This window comes from Schistocerca gregaria, chromosome 9 (assembly GCF_023897955.1).
Source record: "Schistocerca gregaria isolate iqSchGreg1 chromosome 9, iqSchGreg1.2, whole genome shotgun sequence".
In the NCBI taxonomy this organism is placed as follows: domain Eukaryota; kingdom Metazoa; phylum Arthropoda; class Insecta; order Orthoptera; family Acrididae; genus Schistocerca; species Schistocerca gregaria.
In genome coordinates, this window is record NC_064928.1 from 23,114,379 (window position 1) to 23,136,524 (window position 22,146).

At 40.6% G+C, this 22,146-nt stretch overlaps 1 protein-coding gene across 3 annotated transcripts in view; it reads left to right on the forward strand.

Moving 5' to 3' along the window:
- The window catches only part of LOC126292139 (uncharacterized), a 670,252-nt gene that overhangs the window by 14,772 nt on the left and 633,334 nt on the right, over positions 1–22,146 (forward strand). For 2 of the 3 annotated variants that reach the window (XM_049985977.1, XM_049985978.1), the window contains exons 2-3: positions 2,056–2,277; positions 14,539–14,650. In XM_049985977.1, the coding sequence (XP_049841934.1) occupies positions 2,057–2,277; positions 14,539–14,650 (333 nt within the window). In that variant the 5' untranslated portion in view covers position 2,056. Of the gene's footprint in view, positions 1–2,039; positions 2,278–14,538; positions 14,651–22,146 lie in introns of all 3 variants that reach the window. The other variant, XM_049985976.1, reaches the window with a different exon arrangement.

Sequence of the window (22,146 nt, forward strand, 5' to 3'; positions counted from 1 at the left end):
CAAGCACATCTCCCCCATTCTCTGTACTGAGTAGTTCACTGCATCATTACATTTGAGTGAGTGAGAGGAGTAGATGTGTTTAGTGACCAGTCGAATAAAACACAAAACGACGTTCACGGTAAATAGCATGTGTTCATTGTTGCGTTACGCGAAGCACATTGTGTGAAATATGTGAGTGGAACTGTTTGTGCAATGGTTTAAGATTGGAAGTATTTGCAAAATCTTCCACAAAGTCTACAATGCAAAAGTTAGTGGAAAAATGGAGCAAAATAGGCTCTGTGGTGAATAAAAACTGTTACTGTCCAAAAACAGTTTGAACACAAGAAAATGTTGCACGAGTGAAGGAAAGGCCAGAACAAAGTCTGAATGACATTTACCTGTGCAAGTGGGAATTAAGACATCATCTTGTTGAAATGTTATCAAAACAGACCTGCATCTGCATCCTTACAAATTTACTATTATACACAAGTTAAAAGCAACCAGTCGAAGTTTTGCATGTTCAGTTCTACTTGTGATTCCTGAGGGAAATGGAATCACGATTGTTGTTTCCTTAGTTTTTAATTTCTTCAGATGAGACACATCTCATAGGACATATGCCATTATGCATAGAAGAGCTACTGAAGTAGTTTGAAGACCCATCACATATTCTTGAGATCAATGTTTGGTGTGCAATTTTTGGTCTCTGCATTGTAAAATTATTATTCAACCAAACTGTTAATGTTGACTAGTATGTCCAGAAACATTCTAATCTAATCTAAGTTAAGGGTGGAAGACTGTGTGGAACTTTTCATCAATACTGAGCAATAGCATATACTGCCCCGACAACCTTGTCACAAGTGGAAGAGGCATTGCAACCTCCTGGTCACCTCAATCGCCTGATCTCTCTCGCTGTGAGCTTTACCTGTGGGTTAAATTGAAGTGTCTGATGCAGTCAAATAATCTTGACACACTGGAAGAGCTACAGCAGTATTGCTGCTATCCCTCAGACAGACCTGCTACACATGTCCCACAGTTCGATAAACTGAGCACAATGCTGCATCGACAGCAGTGGTAATGATTTTTGCATCTTCTGTGGTATTTGTTAACAAGGATCAGTCTCATTGTAAATATTTTCTTGGCCAGTTTCATTACGACTCTCCTACATAACAGTTGTTGTTGTTGTTGTTGTTGTTGTTGTTGTGGTGGTGGTCTTCAGTTCTGAGACTGGTTTGATGCAGCTCTCCATGCTACTCTATCCTGTGCAAGCTTCTTCATCTCCCAGTACCTACTGCAACCTACATCCTTCTGAATCTGCTTAGTGTATTCATCTCTTGGTCTCCCTCTACGATTTTTACCCTCCACGATGCCCTCCAGTACTAAATTGGTGATCCCTTGATGCCTCAGAACATATCCTACCAACCGGTCCCTTCTTCTTGTCAAGTTGTGCCACAAACTCCTCTTCCCCCCAATTCTATTCAATACCTCCTCATTAGTTATGTGATCTACCCATCTAATCTTCAGCATTCTTCTGTAGCACCACATTTCGAAAGCTTCTATTCTCTTCTTGTCCAAACTAGTTATCGTCCATGATTCACTTCCATACATGGCTACACTCCATACAAATACTTTCAGAAAAGACTTCCTGACACTTAAATCTATACTCAATGTTAACAAACTTCTCTTCTTCAGAAACGCTTTCCTTGCCATTGCCAGACTACATTTTGTATCCTCTCTACTTCGACCATCATCAGTTATTTTGCTCCCCAAATAGCAAAACTCCTTTACTACTTTAAGTGTCTCATTTCCTAATCTAATTCCCTCAGCATCACCCAACTTAATTTGACTACATTCCATTATCCTAGTTTTGCTTTTGTTGATCTTCGTCTTATATCCTCCTTTCAAGACACTGTCAATTTCATTCAACTGCTCTTCCAGGACAAAAATTGCAACAAGTCTGTTCTGATAAAAATTGTGTTGATCTTGTTAGTAACCTTAAGAGAAAATAGCAGCATACACATTATTAGAAATTAGAGCCACAGCTTAAGCTCTGTTGTCCACAGCTTCTGTTTTCCTCAGAATGAAAGCTCACCGAGACTCTCAGCAGAGGCGACGAGTGTCTGTTGTCAGTTACATCCACACGACAAGTGGTCGCCTTCGCAGACCACCCAGGGTGGAAAGACATGCACCAGCTCGCCGCTGTAGCCCAAGCAGTGGAAGAGCTAATCAACTTCTGCCAGCTGTACTCTCTCAAGATGATGTGGAGCCTGACGAACCTCGTGCAGTTAGTACCAGTAGAAGGTAACACCAGCTTTCTGTATATTATGTTTTCACAGAATGCTATTAACTTGAGAACTTGAGTATTGACACTGTATCCAAGTCAGCAAAGAAAAATTAGAAAAAATTGTGCAGTCATGAATTTTTGTTCAGTGGTAGGGGGGAGTGCCATGAACAACATACTAAAAATCCGTCACTTTTTTATGTTTTTCTTTAATTTGAGAACTAAGAAGTCCAGTGAAAACATTTCCTGGTACAAAATTAAACTACATTAAATTTCCTACAAAAAAGGTCCTACTCAATTTTTCTCTAGGATTAATAGTTTCCGTGTTCAGGGGATGGAAAAGTTACAGATTATTACAAATATTATTTTAATGGTATGAAATAAACGTGTATTTAAACGAACAAAACGAATGTTAAGTGTATGTATAATGTCTAAGTGCAGTAGAGCCATATTAAGAGAGAAATTGTGTTCTGGGGGTGTGACATGCTGGAGGGTGGTCAGTGTGGGATAAAAGTGCAAAGGGAGGTAGGTTGTTGGTTTGCATTCGTGCGCGTCCCTCCTTCATAGGTCTGCAAATTGAAGGTTGAGTTGGTGAATGCCCATGCTATGTACCCCACTGTGTAACAAGAAGCAACTATGGGGTGTTTCACGAAGTTATACCAATGCTCCACAGTGCACTTTATGAGTTACTAGCAACTCAGTGTACATATTTTCTACAAAATGCATTAACACTACACAGAATGCAGATATGAGTTACTAATAATGCTAACTCAAGAAATGCTTATGGATAGAATCTACATAAATCTCTGCACACCTACGCAGCTGTAGGGAAAATTGGTTCTTAGCCATTCTGTATGGCAGGTGTAATGTTCTTCCAGAAAACCCAACTTTCCCTACCATGAGTGATGCGTGCTTTTCAGTTTATAGACAGGCTATATATCCCCAGCATTGCCTACTCAGTTCTCTTATGTGAATTGACAAAATAACTTCGCTGAGCTTGTCTTTATACCGTGGAGTCATTTTTGGTTTATTTAATGAGTATGTATTTTTAAGTGTGTTGTTATTGATGGATGTGGTGTTGGTGAAAATGGTTTGGTTTGATAAATATGGCATCTTGCTGCTGTCTACCATTGACAACATATTGTAAAGTGTGTAGTTATGTTGTAGTCATTGGTGGAGGGTTAATGAATGACCAGAAAATTACTTCACTTCTCTTACCATTAATTGTGTCACTGATTGACTGCATAAATATTTTCTATTTGGAAGTTGGTGACACTTGTAGAGTGGGCTACACTGAGAGTAGAACCTCTTACCATACATCCAGAGTATGTCTTCCACGATGGATGCGAATATGTCTGAGGGAATGAGACTCATCATGTACAGATCTATAGCAGTAGTTCACTATAATGCATTGCTTGACTTATTTCAAAATATCTGAAGTTTTGTAACACCAAAGTGACCTATTTGTGTTGCAGAGGAAGACAGTTTAAGCCTCTTGGCCTCTTCATGTGTTAAGAGAGTCGAGGCTGGAGTGACACACTTGATAACCTTTGCAGTGGCATAAGTAGTCCGTACAGTGATAGTGGAGACAAATCGACATTGTCGAATAGATATTGGCAGTGTATTATACTTCAGACAGGTTTGCTGTGTGGTAGACAGTTCACAGTTCTGTCTTGAGCTTTTTTACATAAGAGCTCACTTAACAAATGCAAGGTAGTACTCATTTAATAAACTGAAGATAAGTTTACCATATAACCAAGTCTGATGTGATGTAGTGTGGTAGATAGAGCGGAGTGTGGTAGATAGAGCGGAGAATCTTCTGATTGATTTTCAGTTTGCAGAGCTGAGAAGTAGGTGCGTGCATGAGCACAATCCAGTGACCTATCTTCTCTTGTGCTTCTAACCCACACATGCCCCTCCCTCCCCCCTCTCCATACTGTTAAACTGAGGTATCATAATTTATCCTTTAATACAGGTCAACAGCATGTAGACATGATATACACATTTAATTTTTGTTTTTAAGCCACTTCACTTAAAGATAAACATTAATTTTATAGTGTTAAAACAATATTTTTAATAATTGTGTCATTTTTCCATCCCCAGCAATTTGGAAACTATTAGTTCTGCATAAAAAAATGAATAGGACCTTTTCCAGAGAAAATTTTATGTAATTTAATTTTTTGCTGGAAAACATTTTCACTATAGTCTGCTGTTTTTGAATTATTCAAGGAAAACATAAAAAAGTGACCCTTAAACCTCTCACCCCTAGTCCAATGTTTGCAGTCCATCGTTCAGGGTTTGTAGTTGTTGTGACTTGCCGATATCTTAATTACTAAACTTTATTTTCTGAGGTGATAATTAAAAATTAATGGCCAACCATTGTACTAAACTTTTTATGAAATTCGTATTTGATATTGTTGTTGTTGTTATTATTATTATTATTATTATTATTATTATTATTATTATTTCTTTTCTTCTATGGCACTACACTCCAGGATGAACCTTGGCCTTCCCAACGAGCTTCCGCCATCCATTACAGTCACTTGCTACCCTCCTCCAGTTTCTGCATCCAAGCTTCCGTAGGTCTTCTTCCACTCCATCCAGCCATCTTGCTCTAGGATGACCTCGCCGTCTTTGTCCTTCTGGATTACTAAATAGAATCTTCTTTATCACCTCAGACTCCTCCATTTGTGCCACATGACCTGCCCACCTTATCTTTCCTGATCTTATGATTTTTGTTACAGGAGCATCGGAAAGTGTAGTGCATGATTCTGCTTTGCAACTTTTCCTCCATTGTTCTCTCTCATACACAGGGCCTGTTATTCTCCTCAAAACTTTCCTCTCAAATCTGCCGAGCAGCATTGCATTGGTTTCCATTGGGGACCATGTTTCTGAAGCATGTGAGAATTGATGTAACAAGGGTTTTATAAATAGCGAATTTTGTTGGGTGGCCGAGGAGTCTTTACCGAAATAAATTACTCAAGGTGAAATATGCCTTATTTTCTGATATCAGCATAATCTTAATTTCAGTTGAGATGTCATTAAAACAAGTGACTATGAAACCAAGATACTTAAAGCTATCAACTCTTTCAAATGTGTATCCATTCACACTGACAGTTTACGGCATATTGGGTTGATATGCTTTCCACAGGCCCTGTATTTAGTTTTACCTTCATTTATCATAAGACCCAGTTTCTTACTCGCTGGACTTTAAGGCTGTAAAAGCTTCTTTCAGTCCTGGCACTGTCTGTGCTGTGATGTCTACGTCATCTCCATATGCTAAATTCTGCACTGTCTCGTAGAAGATGGTGCCCCTGATCTGTAGGCTTGCATCCCTAATCATCTTCTTGAGTGCTACTTTAAATAATAAGCATGCTAATGCATCTACTTGACGTAGCCCGTTTTTATTTCCTGGGGGTCTGAGTAATTTCCTCGAACTTGAATGCAGCTTCTTATATCAATCATCATCATTATAACCATTCTCAGGAGTTTTCCATGTATCCCCATCTCCTGTAAGGCATGAAACAACTGGTTTCTATTGATGCTGTCGTATGCGGCCTTAAAGTCAACAAAGAGGTGATGTGTTTCAATTCTATATTCAACAGTTTTCTCCCAAATTTAGCATAGGTTGAAAATATGGTCTATTGCTGACCTTCCTAATCCGCTTTGGTATATTCCAGTTTCTTTATATACCTGTGGGAGTAGCCGATCAAAAATAATATGTGATAACACCTTGTACCCCAGGTTCGGGAGGGTGATTCCACGGTGGTTTCTAGACTCGATTTGGTCGCCCTTTTTATGAATGGGGCATAATATTCCTTCATTCCATTCATCTGGTATTGTTTCCTGTTCCCATATGAGAGTGGTAAGTTCAAACAGAGACTGCTCTCATGTTGCTCCTCCACATTGTAGCAATTCTGTAGGAACGCTATCAATGCCGGGGGCCTTGTTATTCTTCAGTTTCCTTAAAGATTCTTTAACGTTCTCCAACCCTAGGCCATCCAGTGGCTGTTCATCATCCAGTCCTTGCTCACAATCATTAGATATATACTCTGCTTGCTCTAGCTCTCGATTCAGCAGGTCATTAAAGTATCTTTGCCATCTTTCCAGGATCTGTTTACTCTCACTTATTATGTTTCCTTCTTCATCTCTAATCAAGCTTGTTTCATTCTTCTGCTTGGACAATTCCATACATTCTATTTCAGCTTTAGTTCATTCCCTTTTCTTTCGGCGATGTGTCATCTTCTTGATCGCCCTTTTCTCTTGATAATCCTCCAACGAACTTCTTGTGCAGTTCACTTGTAATGTCTTTTGGTATGCAGTGTTCTTTTCTTCAGTCACTCTCTTACACTCTTCATCAAACCATGTGGACCTTATTGATTTTCTCTCTGTCTCTAGTGTTACCTTAGCTGAAATGTCTAGCTCTTTTTATAGTCATCCATTTTTGTTCTATGTTGTTACTGTCTCACATTGTTCTTGTTCTAGGACCTGAGAAACTTTCTGACAGTACGATTCGTAAGTTTCTGTTAATTACAGCACTGCAATATTGTACCATTCTTTCCTAGTATGTCTTTCCTTCTGAGGATTTGATATCCTTGCTCTTATCTTGCCATTACAAGAAAATGATCTGAATCCACATTAGGGCCACAAAAGGTTTGAACATCCAGTATGTTAGATTTATGCCTCTGGTCTGTCAGTACATGATCAATTTGATTAATGGTTGTACCATCAGATGACCTCCATGTCTCCTTGTGTATCTCCTTATGGGGAAACCTGGTAGATCCCACTATCATATTCTGGGAGGCTGCGAATACGATCAGTCTTATTCCATTATCATTAGTGGATCCATGTTTACTATGGGCTCCAATTATGGACTGTAACGTGTCTGCTCTTCCAAGTTGTGCATTAAAGTCACCCAGCATGATCCTGATGCCATTCCTTGGACACTTAACATAAACGTTTTCAAGGGAATCATAGAAATCATCTTTTAGGTCTTCAGTAGATTCTTCTGTTGGTGCATGTTAATTAATTATACTATAATTAAAGAATCTTCCTCTAATTTTAATTACTGATAGCCTTGGATTAATGGGTGTAAAATTCATCACCAAATGTTTCAGACCTTTATGAACAAGGAAATCTATACCTAACTTATGTCTGTCATCATCACAGCTATGGAATATAGTGCCCTCTTTCTTTTGCAATACCCCACTCCCTGTCCAAGCGGGAAAGCGCCGGTAGATAGGCACAATGAATAAAACACACAGAATTTCGAGCTTTCGCAACCGACAGCTGCTTCATCAGGAAAGAGGGAAGGAAAAGGAAAGATGAAAGGATGTGGGTTTTAAGGGAGAGGGTAAGGAGTCATTCCAATCCTGGGAGCGGAAAGACTTACCTTAGGGGGAAAAAAGGATAGGTATATACTCGCGCGCACACACACACACATATCCCAAACACACACACATATCCATCAATACATACACAGACACAAGCAGACATATTTAAAGGCAAAGAGTATGGGCAGAGATGTAAGTCAAGGCGGAAGTGTGGAGGCAAAGATGATGTTGAATGACAGGTGAGGTATGAGTGGCGGCAACTTGAAATTAGCGGAGATTGAGGCCTGGTGGATAACGAGAAGAGAGGATATATTGAAGGGCAAGTTCCCATCTCCGTGGTTCGGATAGGTTGGTGTTGGTGGGAAGTATCCAGATAACCCAGACGGTGTAACACTGTGCCAAGATGTGCTGGCCGTGCACCAAGGCATGTTTAGCCACAGGGTGATCCTCATTACCAACAAACACTGTCTGCCTGTGTCCATTCATGCGAATGGACAGTTTGTTGCTGGTCATTCCCACATAGAAAGCGTCACAGTGTAGGCAGGTGAGTTGGTAACTCACGTGGGTGCTTTCACACATGGCTCTGCCTTTGATCGTGTACACCTTCCATCATTCTTCCGGCTGACAAGGGTTCCACGACCGTGGTACTTGATCGTCGGGAGTATGTGGCTGAGGGACTGCGTCAGCTTTCAGACAACTCTACATACAAAGTTTGCCAAGGTAATCCCATTCCTGATGTCCAGGCGGAGCTTCAAGGAATCCTCAGAACCTTAGGCTCCCTACAAAACCTTTCATCTGACTCCATCAAACTCCTGACTCCACCAACACCTCGCACTCCTACCTTCTACCTACTTCCTAAAATTCACAAACCCAAACATCCTGGCCGCCCCATTGTAGCTGGTTACCAAGCCCCCACAGAACGTATCTCTGCCTCCGTAGATCAACACCTTCATCCCATTACATGCAGTCTCTCATCTTTCATCAAAGACACCAACCACTTTCTCGAACGCCTGGAATTTGTACCCAGTCTGTTACTCCCGGAAACCATCCTTGTAACCATTGATGCCACTTCCCTATACACAAATATCCCGCACGTCCAGGGCCTCACTGCAATGGAGCATTTCCTTTCACGCCGATCACCTGCCACCTTAACTAAAACCTCTTTCTTCGTCACCTTAGCCAGCTTCATCCTGACCCACAAATTCTTCACTTTTGAAGGCCAGACATACCAACAATTAAAGGGAACAGCCATGGGTACCAGGATAGCCCCCTCGTATGCCAACCTATTTATGGGTCGCTTAGAGGAAGCCTTCTTGGTTGCCCAAGCCTGCCAGCCCAAAGTTTGGTACAGATTTATTACTGACATCTTCATGATCTGGACTCACAGTGAAGAACAACTCCAGAATTTCCTCTCCAACCTCAACTCCTTTGGTTCCATCAGATTCACCTGGTCCTACTCCAAATCCCATGTCAATTTCCTTGACATTGACCTCCATCTGTCCAATGGCCAGCTTCACACATCCGTCCACATCAAACCCACCAACAAGCAACAGTACCTCCATTATGACAGCTGCCATCCATTCCATATCAAACGGTCCCTTCCCTACAGCCTAGGCCTCCGTGGCAAACGAATCTGCTCCAGTCCTGAATCCCTGGACCATTACACCAACAACCTGAAAACAGCTTTCGCATCCCGCAACTACCCTCCCGACCTGGTACAGAAGCAGATAACCAGAGCCACTTCTTCATCCCCTCAAACCCAGAACCTCTCACAGAAGAAAAGTATGACAGGATACTTCCCGGGACTGGATCAGACTCTGAATGTGGCTCTCCAGCAGGGATACGACTTCCTAAAATCCTGCCCCGAAATGAGATTCATCCTTCATAAAATCCTCCCCACTCCACCAAGAGTGTCTTTCCGCCGTCCACCTAACCTTCATAACCTCTTGGTTCATCCCTATGAAATCCCCAAATCACCTTCCCTACCCACTGGCTCCTACCCTTGCAACCGCCCCCGGTGTAAAACCTGTCCTATGCACCCTCCCACCACCACCTACTCCAGTCCTGTAACCCGGAAGGTGTACACGATCAAAGGCAGAGCCACGTGTGAAAGCACCCACGTGATTTACCAACTCACCTGCCTACACTGTGACGCTTTCTATGTGGGAATGACCAGCAACAAACTGTCCATTCGCATGAATGGACACAGGCAGACAGTGTTTGTTGGTAATGAGGATCACCCTGTGGCTAAACATGCCTTGGTGCACGGCCAGCACATCTTGGCGCAGTGTTACACTGTCTGGGTTATCTGGATACTTCCCACCAACACCAACCTATCCGAACCACGGAGATGGGAACTTGCCCTTCAATATATCCTCTCTTCTCGTTATCCACCAGGCCTCAATCTCCGCTAATTTCAAGTTGCCGCCACTCATACCTCACCTGTCATTCAACATCATCTTTGCCTCCACACTTCCGCCTCGACTTACATCTCTGCCCATACTCTTTGCCTTTAAATATGTCTGCTTGTGTCTGTGTATGTATTGATGGATATGTGTGTGTGTTTGGGATATGTGTGTGTGTGTGTGTGTGCGCGCGACTATATACCTATCCTTTTTTCCCCCCTAAGGTAAGTCTTTCCGCTCCCGGGATTGGAATGACTCCTTACCCTCTCCCTTAAAACCCACATCCTTTCATCTTTCCTTTTCCTTCCCTCTTTCCTGACGAAGCAGCCGCCGGTTGCGAAAGCTCGAAATTCTGTGTGTGTGTTTGTGTGTTTTATTCATTGTGCCTATCTACCGGCGCTTTCCCGCTTGGTAAGTCTTGGAATCTTTGTTTTTAATATATTTTTAGGTGTTTATGAAGACTGTACTTGTACACTGGGGTTTCATGGGCACAATCTCAGTTTTCTCAAAGGATACTAGTAATTCTGTTTTTAAAGTGATGATTTAGAGACTGGTGATCTGGGCACAATCTTGTAGTATGTCAAGAGCTGAGAGAACTAAATCATCTGCAAACCCCAGGCAGTTGGTTCGTATGAGGGCTTCGCTCCAGTTTTGATTTTAACTGTTTTCTTTTTTGCCAAATCTGCATGACATAATCGAGGGCTACATTGAAAAGCATTGGGGATAATCCATCACCTTGTCTAAGAACACTTTTTACTGTGAAGGTTTTTGAAATTCCTTCACTGAAATTTATTTTAGAATTTGTGTCGGTTAAAGTTAGTTAATTGAATTTTATTATTTGGGTTGAACATCACATGATCCAAGGGTTTTTGAAAGTGTGTATCTATGGGCTCTATCTTATGCTTTTTTGAAATCTTTGAATGAAATAAAGAGCTGTTTTCTGCACTTGTAATATTCTATTACGAATTTTAAGCTTAGAATTTGGAAGCGCAGCTTCTGTTTGGGTTAAATCCACCTTGGTATTTTCCAAGTTGTGGTTCAAGAATGTTTTTGATCTTGTTGTAAATTATACGAGAAGAAATTTTGTATGTGAGCTCCAGAAGGGTATTCCTCTGTACTTATCTGGGTGAGTTATATCTCCTTTTTTTTTTAAAAAAAATAATTAGGTAAGGTAGTTAGATGTCTGTATTCTGGCACTAGCTGGGCAGATCAGGTCCGACAACCACCTTGTCATCCTCTGCCAATGGCATCATTGAATGTTGTTGGAGGGGCATGTGGTCATCACATTGCCACATGTTGTTGGGCTTTTTGATCTCGACCACTTATCAGTCGAGTAGCTCCTCAGCTGGCATCACGAGTGCACTCGGCTCAGGTTCTCCCACTGAGGACAAATCCTTGCCAGTGCCGGAAATCGAATCTGTGTCTCCCATGTGCAGGCAGCTGTGCTGATCACTTAGCTGTGAAAGCAGACCTTTTTTTAAAATTATGAATCCAGTGCTCTGGAATTTTCCCTGCGGTTCACATTTTGATTAGATGTCGGTGGAGATTTACGATTGCAGTTTTTCATACATTTTCCCAGTTTTCTGTGTAGAGTAGATCATCACCAAATGCCTCGCAGTTATTTAGTTCTGCGATTGCGAGTTCTACCTCGTCAATGGTCGGAGGATTAACTACTTCGGTGGTGGTTTAAATGAATGTGTCATTATGTATTTGAAACTTTTCCAGTGTGTTACCACAATTTAAATGTTTGTGAATGTCTCTGTGAGGAGCTCTTCATTTTTTTGGTTGTTGTGCACTTACTTTCCTGATTTGTATCTCTGCATTAATTTTGGCATTCATATTTTTTTAAGATATCTGCCGAATGTTTGCTAACAATGTCATGACTGGTTCTTCTTGAAATTTTCTTCCACCTGTTTTACAGTGTTTTTAAGATATTAATATTTTGTTTGTCTTATCATTTAATGAGTTGAGTTCCTTTGTTTTATTAGTTCTAAATTTCATGGCATTGATGATTAATCAAGCTCAATGTCTTCTCTCTGCCACTTGATCGCATGCTTAATTTCACCGATGATTTTTCTCAATGGAAAATTCAAACTGATTTTTTTTTATTGTTTTTAATTTAACATTCTGTTCTTAAAGTATGTTGATGCTGAAACAATCTCCTCAGATTTTCTGTAGGAATCCATAGTGTTTATTAACTTGGTTTGGTCAAATTTTCGCTTATTTTGATTTGGAGGTTTTTTCTTTACCATAGGGCTTACTTTTATTCTGATATCTACAACATATTGAGAGACCTGTGTCTATAACCTTCAGAACTTCAGTTTTGTAGATTTCTTAACAGTGGAATTTGTCTATGCAAACATAGTCTAGCTGCCATTTACCTTTTCTGAAGTTGGGATATTTTCTTATTTTTAGTTATAGTAGTTTCCTTAAAAAGCGTGTTGATTTTAAGATAAGTGTGTCGTTGCTGCAAAATTTCAGTCAGTCATTGATAATTTTTGGTGGTAAGCTGTAACTTTCTCCTCTAACAGTAAAGTGTCTTGTATCCTGCTGGATGTATCGGTTGTGATGCCACAATATTAGTTTGCTTCATTACACCTACATCCAGTGGGGTCACCGGAAGCAGTGAACAGACAGCATCTCTGGTCGATAAGTCACATGGTCTGTCTGCTGTCCAGCAGTCACAGGCTAACTCTAGCTTGTGTTTCCTCTAGGTGACCAGCTGAAGTATTGATGACAACCTTGCACTACAACAGTTATATATGGATATCCTTTGGCATGACCGTTTTACGACTGGGCCTGCTTCGGCTCTGAGTGTAGTGATATTCTAAGTACTCCTATTAATTTCTATTTGAGTGGACTCTAATACCATTCAGAGTTTCAGATTCATTGGTGGTCTGGATGCGTGGTGTGAGTAGACCTGCTGACAGAAGTGTTACCTGCTGCTGGCTGTAATCCGGGTGGGACGGAACTAATGCTGAGTTTAATCACATTGGACCTAAGCTTGCGCATCATGCCAAGTGTAATTTTTGTGCGCTCAGTTGTCAGCAGTCCGCATCTGCAGTGTGTTGTGTGTACCCCTGTGTTCGTCTCTACATGGTTTCGGACTTACTGTTTTGCCATAGATTGAATTGCATGGCAAGTTTTCATTTCCTTCTCCGTGTTTCGTTCACCAGTTTCTTGTCCAACTGCCGTTGGCTGACTACAGTACTTGTGGCAGGAGAAGCAGCCACTGTACAGTTTTCTTCGGCACACCCAACACCATTTTCTGCTTTCAGTGAGTCTACAGAATGGTGAGAAAATTACCTATGCCGATTCTTGCTGGACTGCCAGGTAAGGCATACCGTTGATTCAGTTAACAGAACTGCCTCGTTATTGTCCAACAGTGTGGAGTTATATGAAGTTGTGCAAAATTTTAAGTTCTCCACTTAGCTGGAGAAACTCCCATCTGACGAACTTTGGTTGTTGCTTACACAGTATTTCTGACATCAAACCCAAGTTTGGTGGCACGGTTGAAATTTATCCAGCACACCACAAGCACATCGGGCAGTCATATGCTGCCTGTATCACTGATTTGCTGGATCTCTTGTGTGTTGTTGAATTGGGTGTCCCAAATGTGATGCCATGTACAGACTCACTAACTTTGGAGGTGATTGTCCAGTTAGCACCTGATCCTGAGATCAAAACTAGGACATTGACTTTGGCCAACACTTCTTTATCCATCTTTGATCAGCTTGTGTCTGTGTATGTGCGGATGGATGTGTGTGTGTGTGTGTGTGTGTGTGTGTGTGTGTGTGTGTGTGTGTGTGTGTGTGTGTGTGCGAGTATACACCTGTTCTTTTTTTCCCCTAAGGGAAGTTTTTCCGCTCCCGGGATTGGAATGACTCCTTACCCTCTCCCTTAAAACCCACATCCTTTCGTCTTTCCCTCTCCTTCCTGAAGAAGCAACCATCGGTTGCGAAAGCTAGTAATTCTGTGTGTGTGTTTGTGTGTTTTGTTCATGTGCCTGTCTGCCGGCGCTTTCCCGCTTGGTAAGTCTTGGAATCTTTGTTTTTAATATATTAGTCTCAAGAAAGTTTATTATATTCGAACTGAGAATATGTTCAAGGATTCTGCAGCAGACAGGGATATTGATCTGTAATTTTGTGGGTCAATTTTTATACTTTTCATATATGCTGGAGCCACCTGCACTTTTTTCCAGTCACTTGGGACTTTGTGCTGGGCAAGAGATTCACGATAAGTGCAAGCTAGATAAGGGGCCAGTGCCGCAGACTAATCTTTGTAAAACCCAACTGGGATTCCATTTGGACCTGATGATTTGTTTGTTTTCAAATGTTTCAGTTGTTGCTCTACGACAGGTATGTTTATTTCTGTGTCATCCATATGGGAGGCTGTCTTGTGGTCAAATGACAGTATGGAGCAAATTGTTAAAAGTGCACTGTAAGCTAATTCCTTGACACTGCCTAGTATAAATGCGAAACGAAGTTATGTTAAAAGTTTCCTTTTTCTATATTTTCATCTTTTCCACTTGTGTTTGTTCTAGCTGTAGCTGCTCAAGTATTTCCACATACAGAATGCGTGTGTCTGACAAAACAAGATTGAGGCACTCTGTTGAAGCAGCTGCTTCAACAAACAAACGTACCAGGGAAACTCAAGTAAGAGCACAAAATATTTTTCTTTGTTTGTTGGAAAAAGTAACACTTTTTTTTGGATGTGGCACGGAATGGATGAGGTGTTCAATCATAAAGGTCATTGACCAAATACTCAGGGAGATAAGAGTTTAAGAATTCAATGGATAATATAGTTGACTTCAAACAAAAATTGAAATCATATCCTCTTGACAACACTGCTACTCAGTAGAAGAATTTCTGAATGTGTTGTAATACAATACCCTTGTGTGTGTGTGTGTGTGTGTGTGTGTGTGTGTGTGTGTTTTTCAAGAGAGGGATAGAGAGACACTGAACATAGTTTAGTATAAATCACTGTATGTATGTTAACAAAGAGAAAAACTTAAGATATCCTGTAAATGGTCGGTATGTTGCCTTGTTTTCTGCTGAGAGGGTGTACGATGATCATAAGACTGACTTGTTCCATATCATAGTGAGAGGCTAATATCATGATCCATGGAACATGCGTCTAACTAACCAGGATAGTGCTGCGAGATGTAGCAAGAACAAACGCACTAAAAGATGCTTGCTGTCCTCCTTTGTCCAGAATACAGGGAGACTTTTCTTCTCAGCCCTGTAGTAAACTCATTCTCTCTGTTTTATCAGATCAGAACCTCTTTGTACAACGTTTATGCCAGTCCCCAATCGTCTTTTTTCCCACAGGCCTTTAATATTCTGGGTGGAAGGTTTTTTTTCTTCCTCAGCCTATGGCTTCTTTTTGGTGGACACAAACAGTATTTTTGGTACTCTGTAGTCATTGGTCTTCTGTTTAAGTATGTTCATATACAGTGCACTAGTTTTGTTACCCAATTCATCATTAAATCTTCAACCATTTTTTTATGTGTATTGTTTTCCCATTGAGCTTTCAGAGTTATGTTAGGGTCCTTGTGTTATTATTCTTATGTGATATGTGGCTGAAGGAAGTAAGTTTAACTGCCTTGGAGTAGTGTGATTAAAATAGCTTTTCACTTTTCATGTTCAGATGGGTGGAAGAGGGCTAACAACATTGCCCCAGTATTACCAGTGATGCGACTCCACCAACAGTTAGGTAGGTGTAGTTAACTCGGTTGCTGCTGCATCAGTCAGCAATAGCATGTGCTATAAAGCAGCAGTAGCTTCTGTTACTTCTGCTCAGCACGTGTTGGCAACATGCTGCACTCCATTGGATCCTTGCCACTGTCAAAAGTTGCAAATTATCTTAACAACACTGTAATGTATGTTTCCCACAGCATTATATGCCTCATTGTTTTTCCTGACCTACCTTTTTTTTCAGTTTGTTTGAGCTTCTCAAGTTCTCTCTTTGCATCTTTTACATTAAGATGTGTGTTTCTGATGCTTTCAAAACCTCCAGTCATTTTCAGCCACTCTTTTTAGGTATTTGAAGGACAGACTCACTGATTATCATCCTACACCAGTTTCATTTTTATAAATGAATCCTTAATATTGCTGTATATTTTGTATAGTTATGTTAATTTTTTCTCTCTAATCAAGACTTGGAGTCCAATTTCATCAGCTTGTTCATAGAGTTCAGCAGTCTGGTCATTCAGCTACATAAATCGAAGATCACAAGCTTATATATGAACACTATCCTAGGCAATCTGTATCGAGTCTAATTTTGGTTCAACAAGGGTCAAATCCCCCATCAGTCATCCAGATTTAGGCTTCCCATGTTTCCCTAAATCACTCAGTGCAGTTATGATGTATTTTGAAAGTGTTCTCTTGTCATTGACAGGACATTAACCCTAATTTTCCTTCTTTGTTAGTTTGGCTCCTTGAAAACTGTTTCCACTTTTCACTCCTCTATATTTGTGAACTATTCTTTATTCTCTGATGATCTTTGGTAAGGCCCTTTTGGAGATACTTTAATGTCAAAGAATTATGTGATTTAATGTAAAAATTTTATATTTAGTTATTCATTCATTTATACATCCATCTATCCATCCATGCAGCCAGCCAAGGACTATATTATGATGGTATTGGATTTGTCATCGTAGTATTGTTATAATACACACATAAAAAACAGTTTTGCGTCACCCCATTACCAGAACTCCTGAAGATAGACATTGACTGTGGATACTGTATCACAGACACAGTCCCTTCGGCTGTTCAGAAATGTCACTAAACTCACCCAAAGATGTAAACAAGCATGCATGTGCAGCACCTATTAGATGGAGGGGGTCCGACAGCCGATCAGTTCCAGTCATTCCACCAGGAAGGAGTTACACGGCTTGTGTTGTCTCTAGTTCAACCATGCCTAGACGGTCAATACTGCGGTTCATTCGTGTCCACATTGTTACTTTGTGTCAGGAAGTGCTCTCAAGAAGGGAAGTGTCCAGGTGCCTTGGAGTGAACCAAAATGTTGTTGTTCAGTCCTGGAGGAGATACAGAGAGACAGGAACTGTCGTGACATACCTTGCTCAGGCTGCCCAAGGGCTGCTACTGCAGTGGATGACCCCTACCTATGGCTTATGGCTCGGAGGAAACCCGACAGTAATGCCACCATGTTGAATAATGCTTTTCGTGCAGCCGCAGGTCGTGTTATGACTCAAACTGTTCGCAATAGGCTGTATGATGTGCAACTTCACTCCCAATGTCCATGGCAAGGTCTGTCTTTGCAACCACAATACCATACAGTGCAATACAGATGGGCCCAACATCATGCTGAGTGGACCGCTCAGGACTGGCATTACGCTCTCTTCACCGATGAGTGTCGCATATGCCTTCAACCAGACAATCTTTAGAGACATGTTTGGAGGCAGCCTAGTCAGGCTGAACGCCTTAGACACACTGTCCAGCGAGTGCAGCAAGATGGAGGTTCCCTGCTATTTTGGGGTGGCAGTATGTAGGACCGACGTATGCTGGTGGTGGTCATGGAAGGGGTCATAATGGCTGTGTGATATGCAAATGCCATCCTCCGACCAATAGTGCAACCATACCGGCAGCATATTGGCAAGGCATTTGTCTTCGTGGACGACAATTCGTGCACCTATCATGCACATCTTGTGAATGACTTCCTTCAGGATAGCAACACTGCTCGACTAGAACCACTCTGAGGGATCTACGCCGAATCGTCCTTGAGGAGTGGGACAGTCTTTATCAACAGTGCCTTGACGAACTTGTGGATAGTATGTCACGATGAATACAGGCATGTATCAATGCACGAGGACATGCTACTGGTTATTAGAGGTACTGGTGTTTACAGCAATCTGGACTACCAGCTCTGAAGGTCTCGCTGTATGGTGGTACAACATGCAATTTGTGGTTTTCATGAGCAACAAAAAGGGCGGACATTTTGTTTATGTTGATCTTCATTCCAATTTTCTGTACAGTTTCCGGAACTCTCGGTACTGAGGTGATGCAAAACGTTTTTTGGTGTGTGTAAATACCTCAAATATAAATACACATAGAATATATAAGGATATTTGTACAAAGATAGGGCAGGTAGTTGGACATGGTCTTGCTGAAGGGACTATGCCAGCATTTGCCTGAAATGATTTAGGAGAACCATGGAAAATCTGAAACAGAATGGGCAGTTTGATCTTTCCGTGAATTCTTGGCAGACTTGTATGTGCAGTCACAACTGTATGAGTTCAGTATCACAAATATGATTTTACTCAAGAAAAATCTGGGATACAAATCCTTAAGTGTGCTCCTCCTGATGGCCATGAAGTCTGAAATGCATTTTTTATTCCTCCAGTTTCAGAACACCACCTTTGCAGAATATTTGCATAATGAATTTTTCAGAAGAAGTGAAATAACTCTGAAAATTTCCATGAGTTACAAGGGGAAAAAATATCATTTGCTATTTTTTTAATCTCCCGTGATGAATACATCCGGTTTTCAATTTTTGTTTTGTACCTTATTGGTACACTTGTTCCTGGTGTATGTTTACATTTTCAGCTATTTTGGATATTTAGTTTATTGTTGACAGTAGAAAATGTTATACACGTTTTCAAGTGCTTGGAGAATTTTTACTTTTGAAAAAGATGGGTCAAAGAGTTTTCATTAAATTTTGTTAATGAAAGGGAATAGAGTGTAGCACTGCATTCAGTATGTTGCCAAAACTATTATGGGTAAGACAAGAGTTCACGGGCAGTGTAAAAATTTCAAAGTGAGTCAAGCACATGTTGAAGACGACCGCCCTGGACCCCCGAGCACATCAGTTATTGATGACAGTGTGGAAGAAGTAAAGAAAATGGTTCTGGAAAATGGCTGACTCACCATCAGAGAGGTTGTTATTGATGTCAACATACCCTTTGTCTCATGCCAGGCAGTGTTTCAGATGTTTTGGCTCTGGAATTGCTAGATGAAGCTGACAATGCTCCAGAACTGACGAAACATGGGTATATGGGTATGATGTCGAAACCAAAACCCTATCGTCCCTATGGAAACTGCCTGAAGATTCAAGATTTTGACAAGTTCTATCACATGTGAAGTTTCTTTTCACTATTTTCTTCGATTACAAAGGGATAGTGCATTATGCGTTTTTTCCTTATGGTCATATGATCAATAAGGAATACTACTGGGGAGCTATGGAGTGCTTTCATGAAGCAGTTGAAAGAAATTGGCCAGAATTGTGACAAACCACTTGTGGAAATTGCATCATTGTAAAGCTCCCGCTCACATTTCAATGTTTGTTCATTATTTTTTGGCAAAAGATCAAACCATTATGTTGCCTCCACCACTTACATCTACATGGATGCTCTGCAAATCACACTGAAGTGCCTGGCAGAGGGTTCATCGAACCATCTTCACAATAATTCTCCATTATTCCAATCTTGAACTGTGTGTGGGAAAAATGAACTCCTATATCTTTCCATGCAAGTTCTGATTTCCCTTAATTTATTATAATGATTGTTTTTCCCTATGTAGGACAATGTCACAAAATAGTTTTTCATTCCGAGGAGAAAGTTGATGATTGAAATTTCATGAGAAGATTCTGCTGCAACAAAAAACGCCTTTATTTTAATGATCCTGTATCATGTCCGTGACCCTCTCTCCCCTATTTCTTCATTGAACTTTCTTGATGTACTCCATTAATCCTATCTGGTAAGGATCCCAGACCATGTAGCAGTACTCCAAAAGAGGACTGACATACTAAGTGTAGGTAGTCTTTAGTAGACTTGTTACATTTTCTAAGTGCTCTGCCAATAAAACACAGTCTTTGGTTTGCCTTTCCCACAGCATTTTCTGTGTGTTCTTTCCGATTTAAGTTGTTTGTAATTGTAATTCCTGGATATATAGTTGAATTTATGGCCTTTAGATTTGACTGGTTTATCATGTAACCGAAGTTTATCGGATTCCTTTTAGTACTCATGTGGATGACCTCACTCTTTTCATTATTTAGGTTTAATTGCCAGTTTTTGAACTGTGAAGGTATCTTTTCTAAATCGTTTTACAATTTGTTTTCATCTTCTGATGATTTTACTAGACAAGAAATGGCAGCATCATATGCAAACAACCTATGACAGCTGCTCAGATTGTCTCCTAAATCATTTATATAGATAAGGGACAGCAGAGGGCCTGTAACGCAACATTGTGGAACACCAGAAATTGCTTGTGATTTACTCAATGACTTTCCGTCAGTCACTGCGAACTGTGACCTCTCTGGCAGGAAATCACAAATCCAGTCACATAACAGAAACGATATTCCATAAGCATGCAGTTTTACTACAAGCCACTTGTGTGGGAGAGTGTCAAAAGCATTCTGGAAATCTAGAAATATGTAATCAATTTGAAATCCCTTTTCAGTAGCACTTAGCACTATGTATGAGTAACGAGCCAGTTGTGTTTCACTAGAATGATGTTTTCTAAATCTGTGTTGACTGTATGTCAGTAGACCATTCTTCTCGAGGTAGTTCATAATGTTCGAACACAACATATGTTCCAAAATCCTGCTGCATATTGTTGTTAATTATATGGGGCTTTAATTTAGTGCATTATGCCTGCTACCTTTTTTGAATATTGGTGTGACCTGTGCTACTTTCCAGTCTTTGGGCACAGATCCTTCGTCTAGCGAGCGGTCATGTAGGATTGTTAAGTATGGAGCTATTGTAACAGCATACTCTGAAAGGAACCTAATTGGTGTACAGTCTGGACTGGAAGAATTGCTTTTATTGAGTGATGTAAGTTGCTTCACTACTCTGAGAATATCTACTTCTGAGTTACTCATGATGGCAACTGATCTTGATTTGAAGTCTGGAATATTTACTTTGTCTTCTTTGGTAAAGGAATTTCAGAAGGCTATGTTTAATATCTCTGTTTTAGCAACACTGTCGTCAATAGTATTTCCATTGTGATCGCGCAGAGAAGGCATTGATTGTGTTTTGCCACTAGCATACATTACATACAACCAGAATCTCTTCAGGTTTTCTGCCAGCTTTCAAGACAAAGTTTCATTGTGAAAAGTATTGTGAACATCTCGCATTGAAGTCCGTGCTAAATTTTGAGACGGACATGGGCCCCTGCTACTTCTTTCTATTCCCAAGGCTGAAGAGAACCATGAAAGGGTATCATTTTGTCACCATTGATGAGATAAAAACAGAATCACTGGAGGAGCTGTTCATCATAATGGAAAGTGAGTTTCAGAAGTGCTTCCAAGATTGGAAAGAGTGCTGGCACAAGTGCCTTATATCTGGGGTTGGGGGGGATTACTTTGAAGGGGACAATTTTACTTTGATCAACAAATAAAGATTTTTGGAGAGAAACAAAAGCTCCTGTTGCCTTTTTATCACACCTTGGATTTCTGACGGTTGGATCCACTTGCACATTTTATACATAATTGCTCAGGAGTTGATGATAATGCTACACACCAGCCTAACACCTAACATGTTGCACTTTCATAGAGTCAATATACTTTTCATATGTGGATTTACTTAGTAACATAATTGATAGTCCTAAAAATTAGGCTATTTACAATTTGTACAGAAACCAGATGGCAGTTATAAGAGCCGAGGGGCATGAAAGGGAAGCAGCGGTTGGGAAGGGAGTGAGACAGGGTTGTAGCCTGACCCCGAGGTTATTCAATCTGTATATTGAGCAAGCAGTGAAGGAAACAAAAGAAAAATTCGGAGTAGGTATTAAAGTCCATGGAGAAGAAATAAAAATATTGAGGTTTGCTGATGACATTGTAATTTTGTCAGAGACAGCAAAGGACTTGGAAGAGCAGTTGAACGCAATGGACAGTGTCTTGAAAGGAGGATATAAGATGAACATCAACAAAAGCAAAACTAATATAATGGAATGTAGTTGAATTAAGTCGGGTGATGCTGAGGGAATTAGATTAGGAAATGAGACACTTAAAGTAGTAATGGAGTTTTGCTATTTGGGGAGCAAAGTAACTGATGATGGTCGAAGTAGAGAGGATATAAGGTGTAGACTGGCAATGGCAAGGAAAGCGTTTCTGAAGAAGAGAAGTTTGTTAACATTGAGTATAGATTTAAGTGTCAGGAAGTCTTTTCTGAAAGTATTTGTATGGAGTGTAG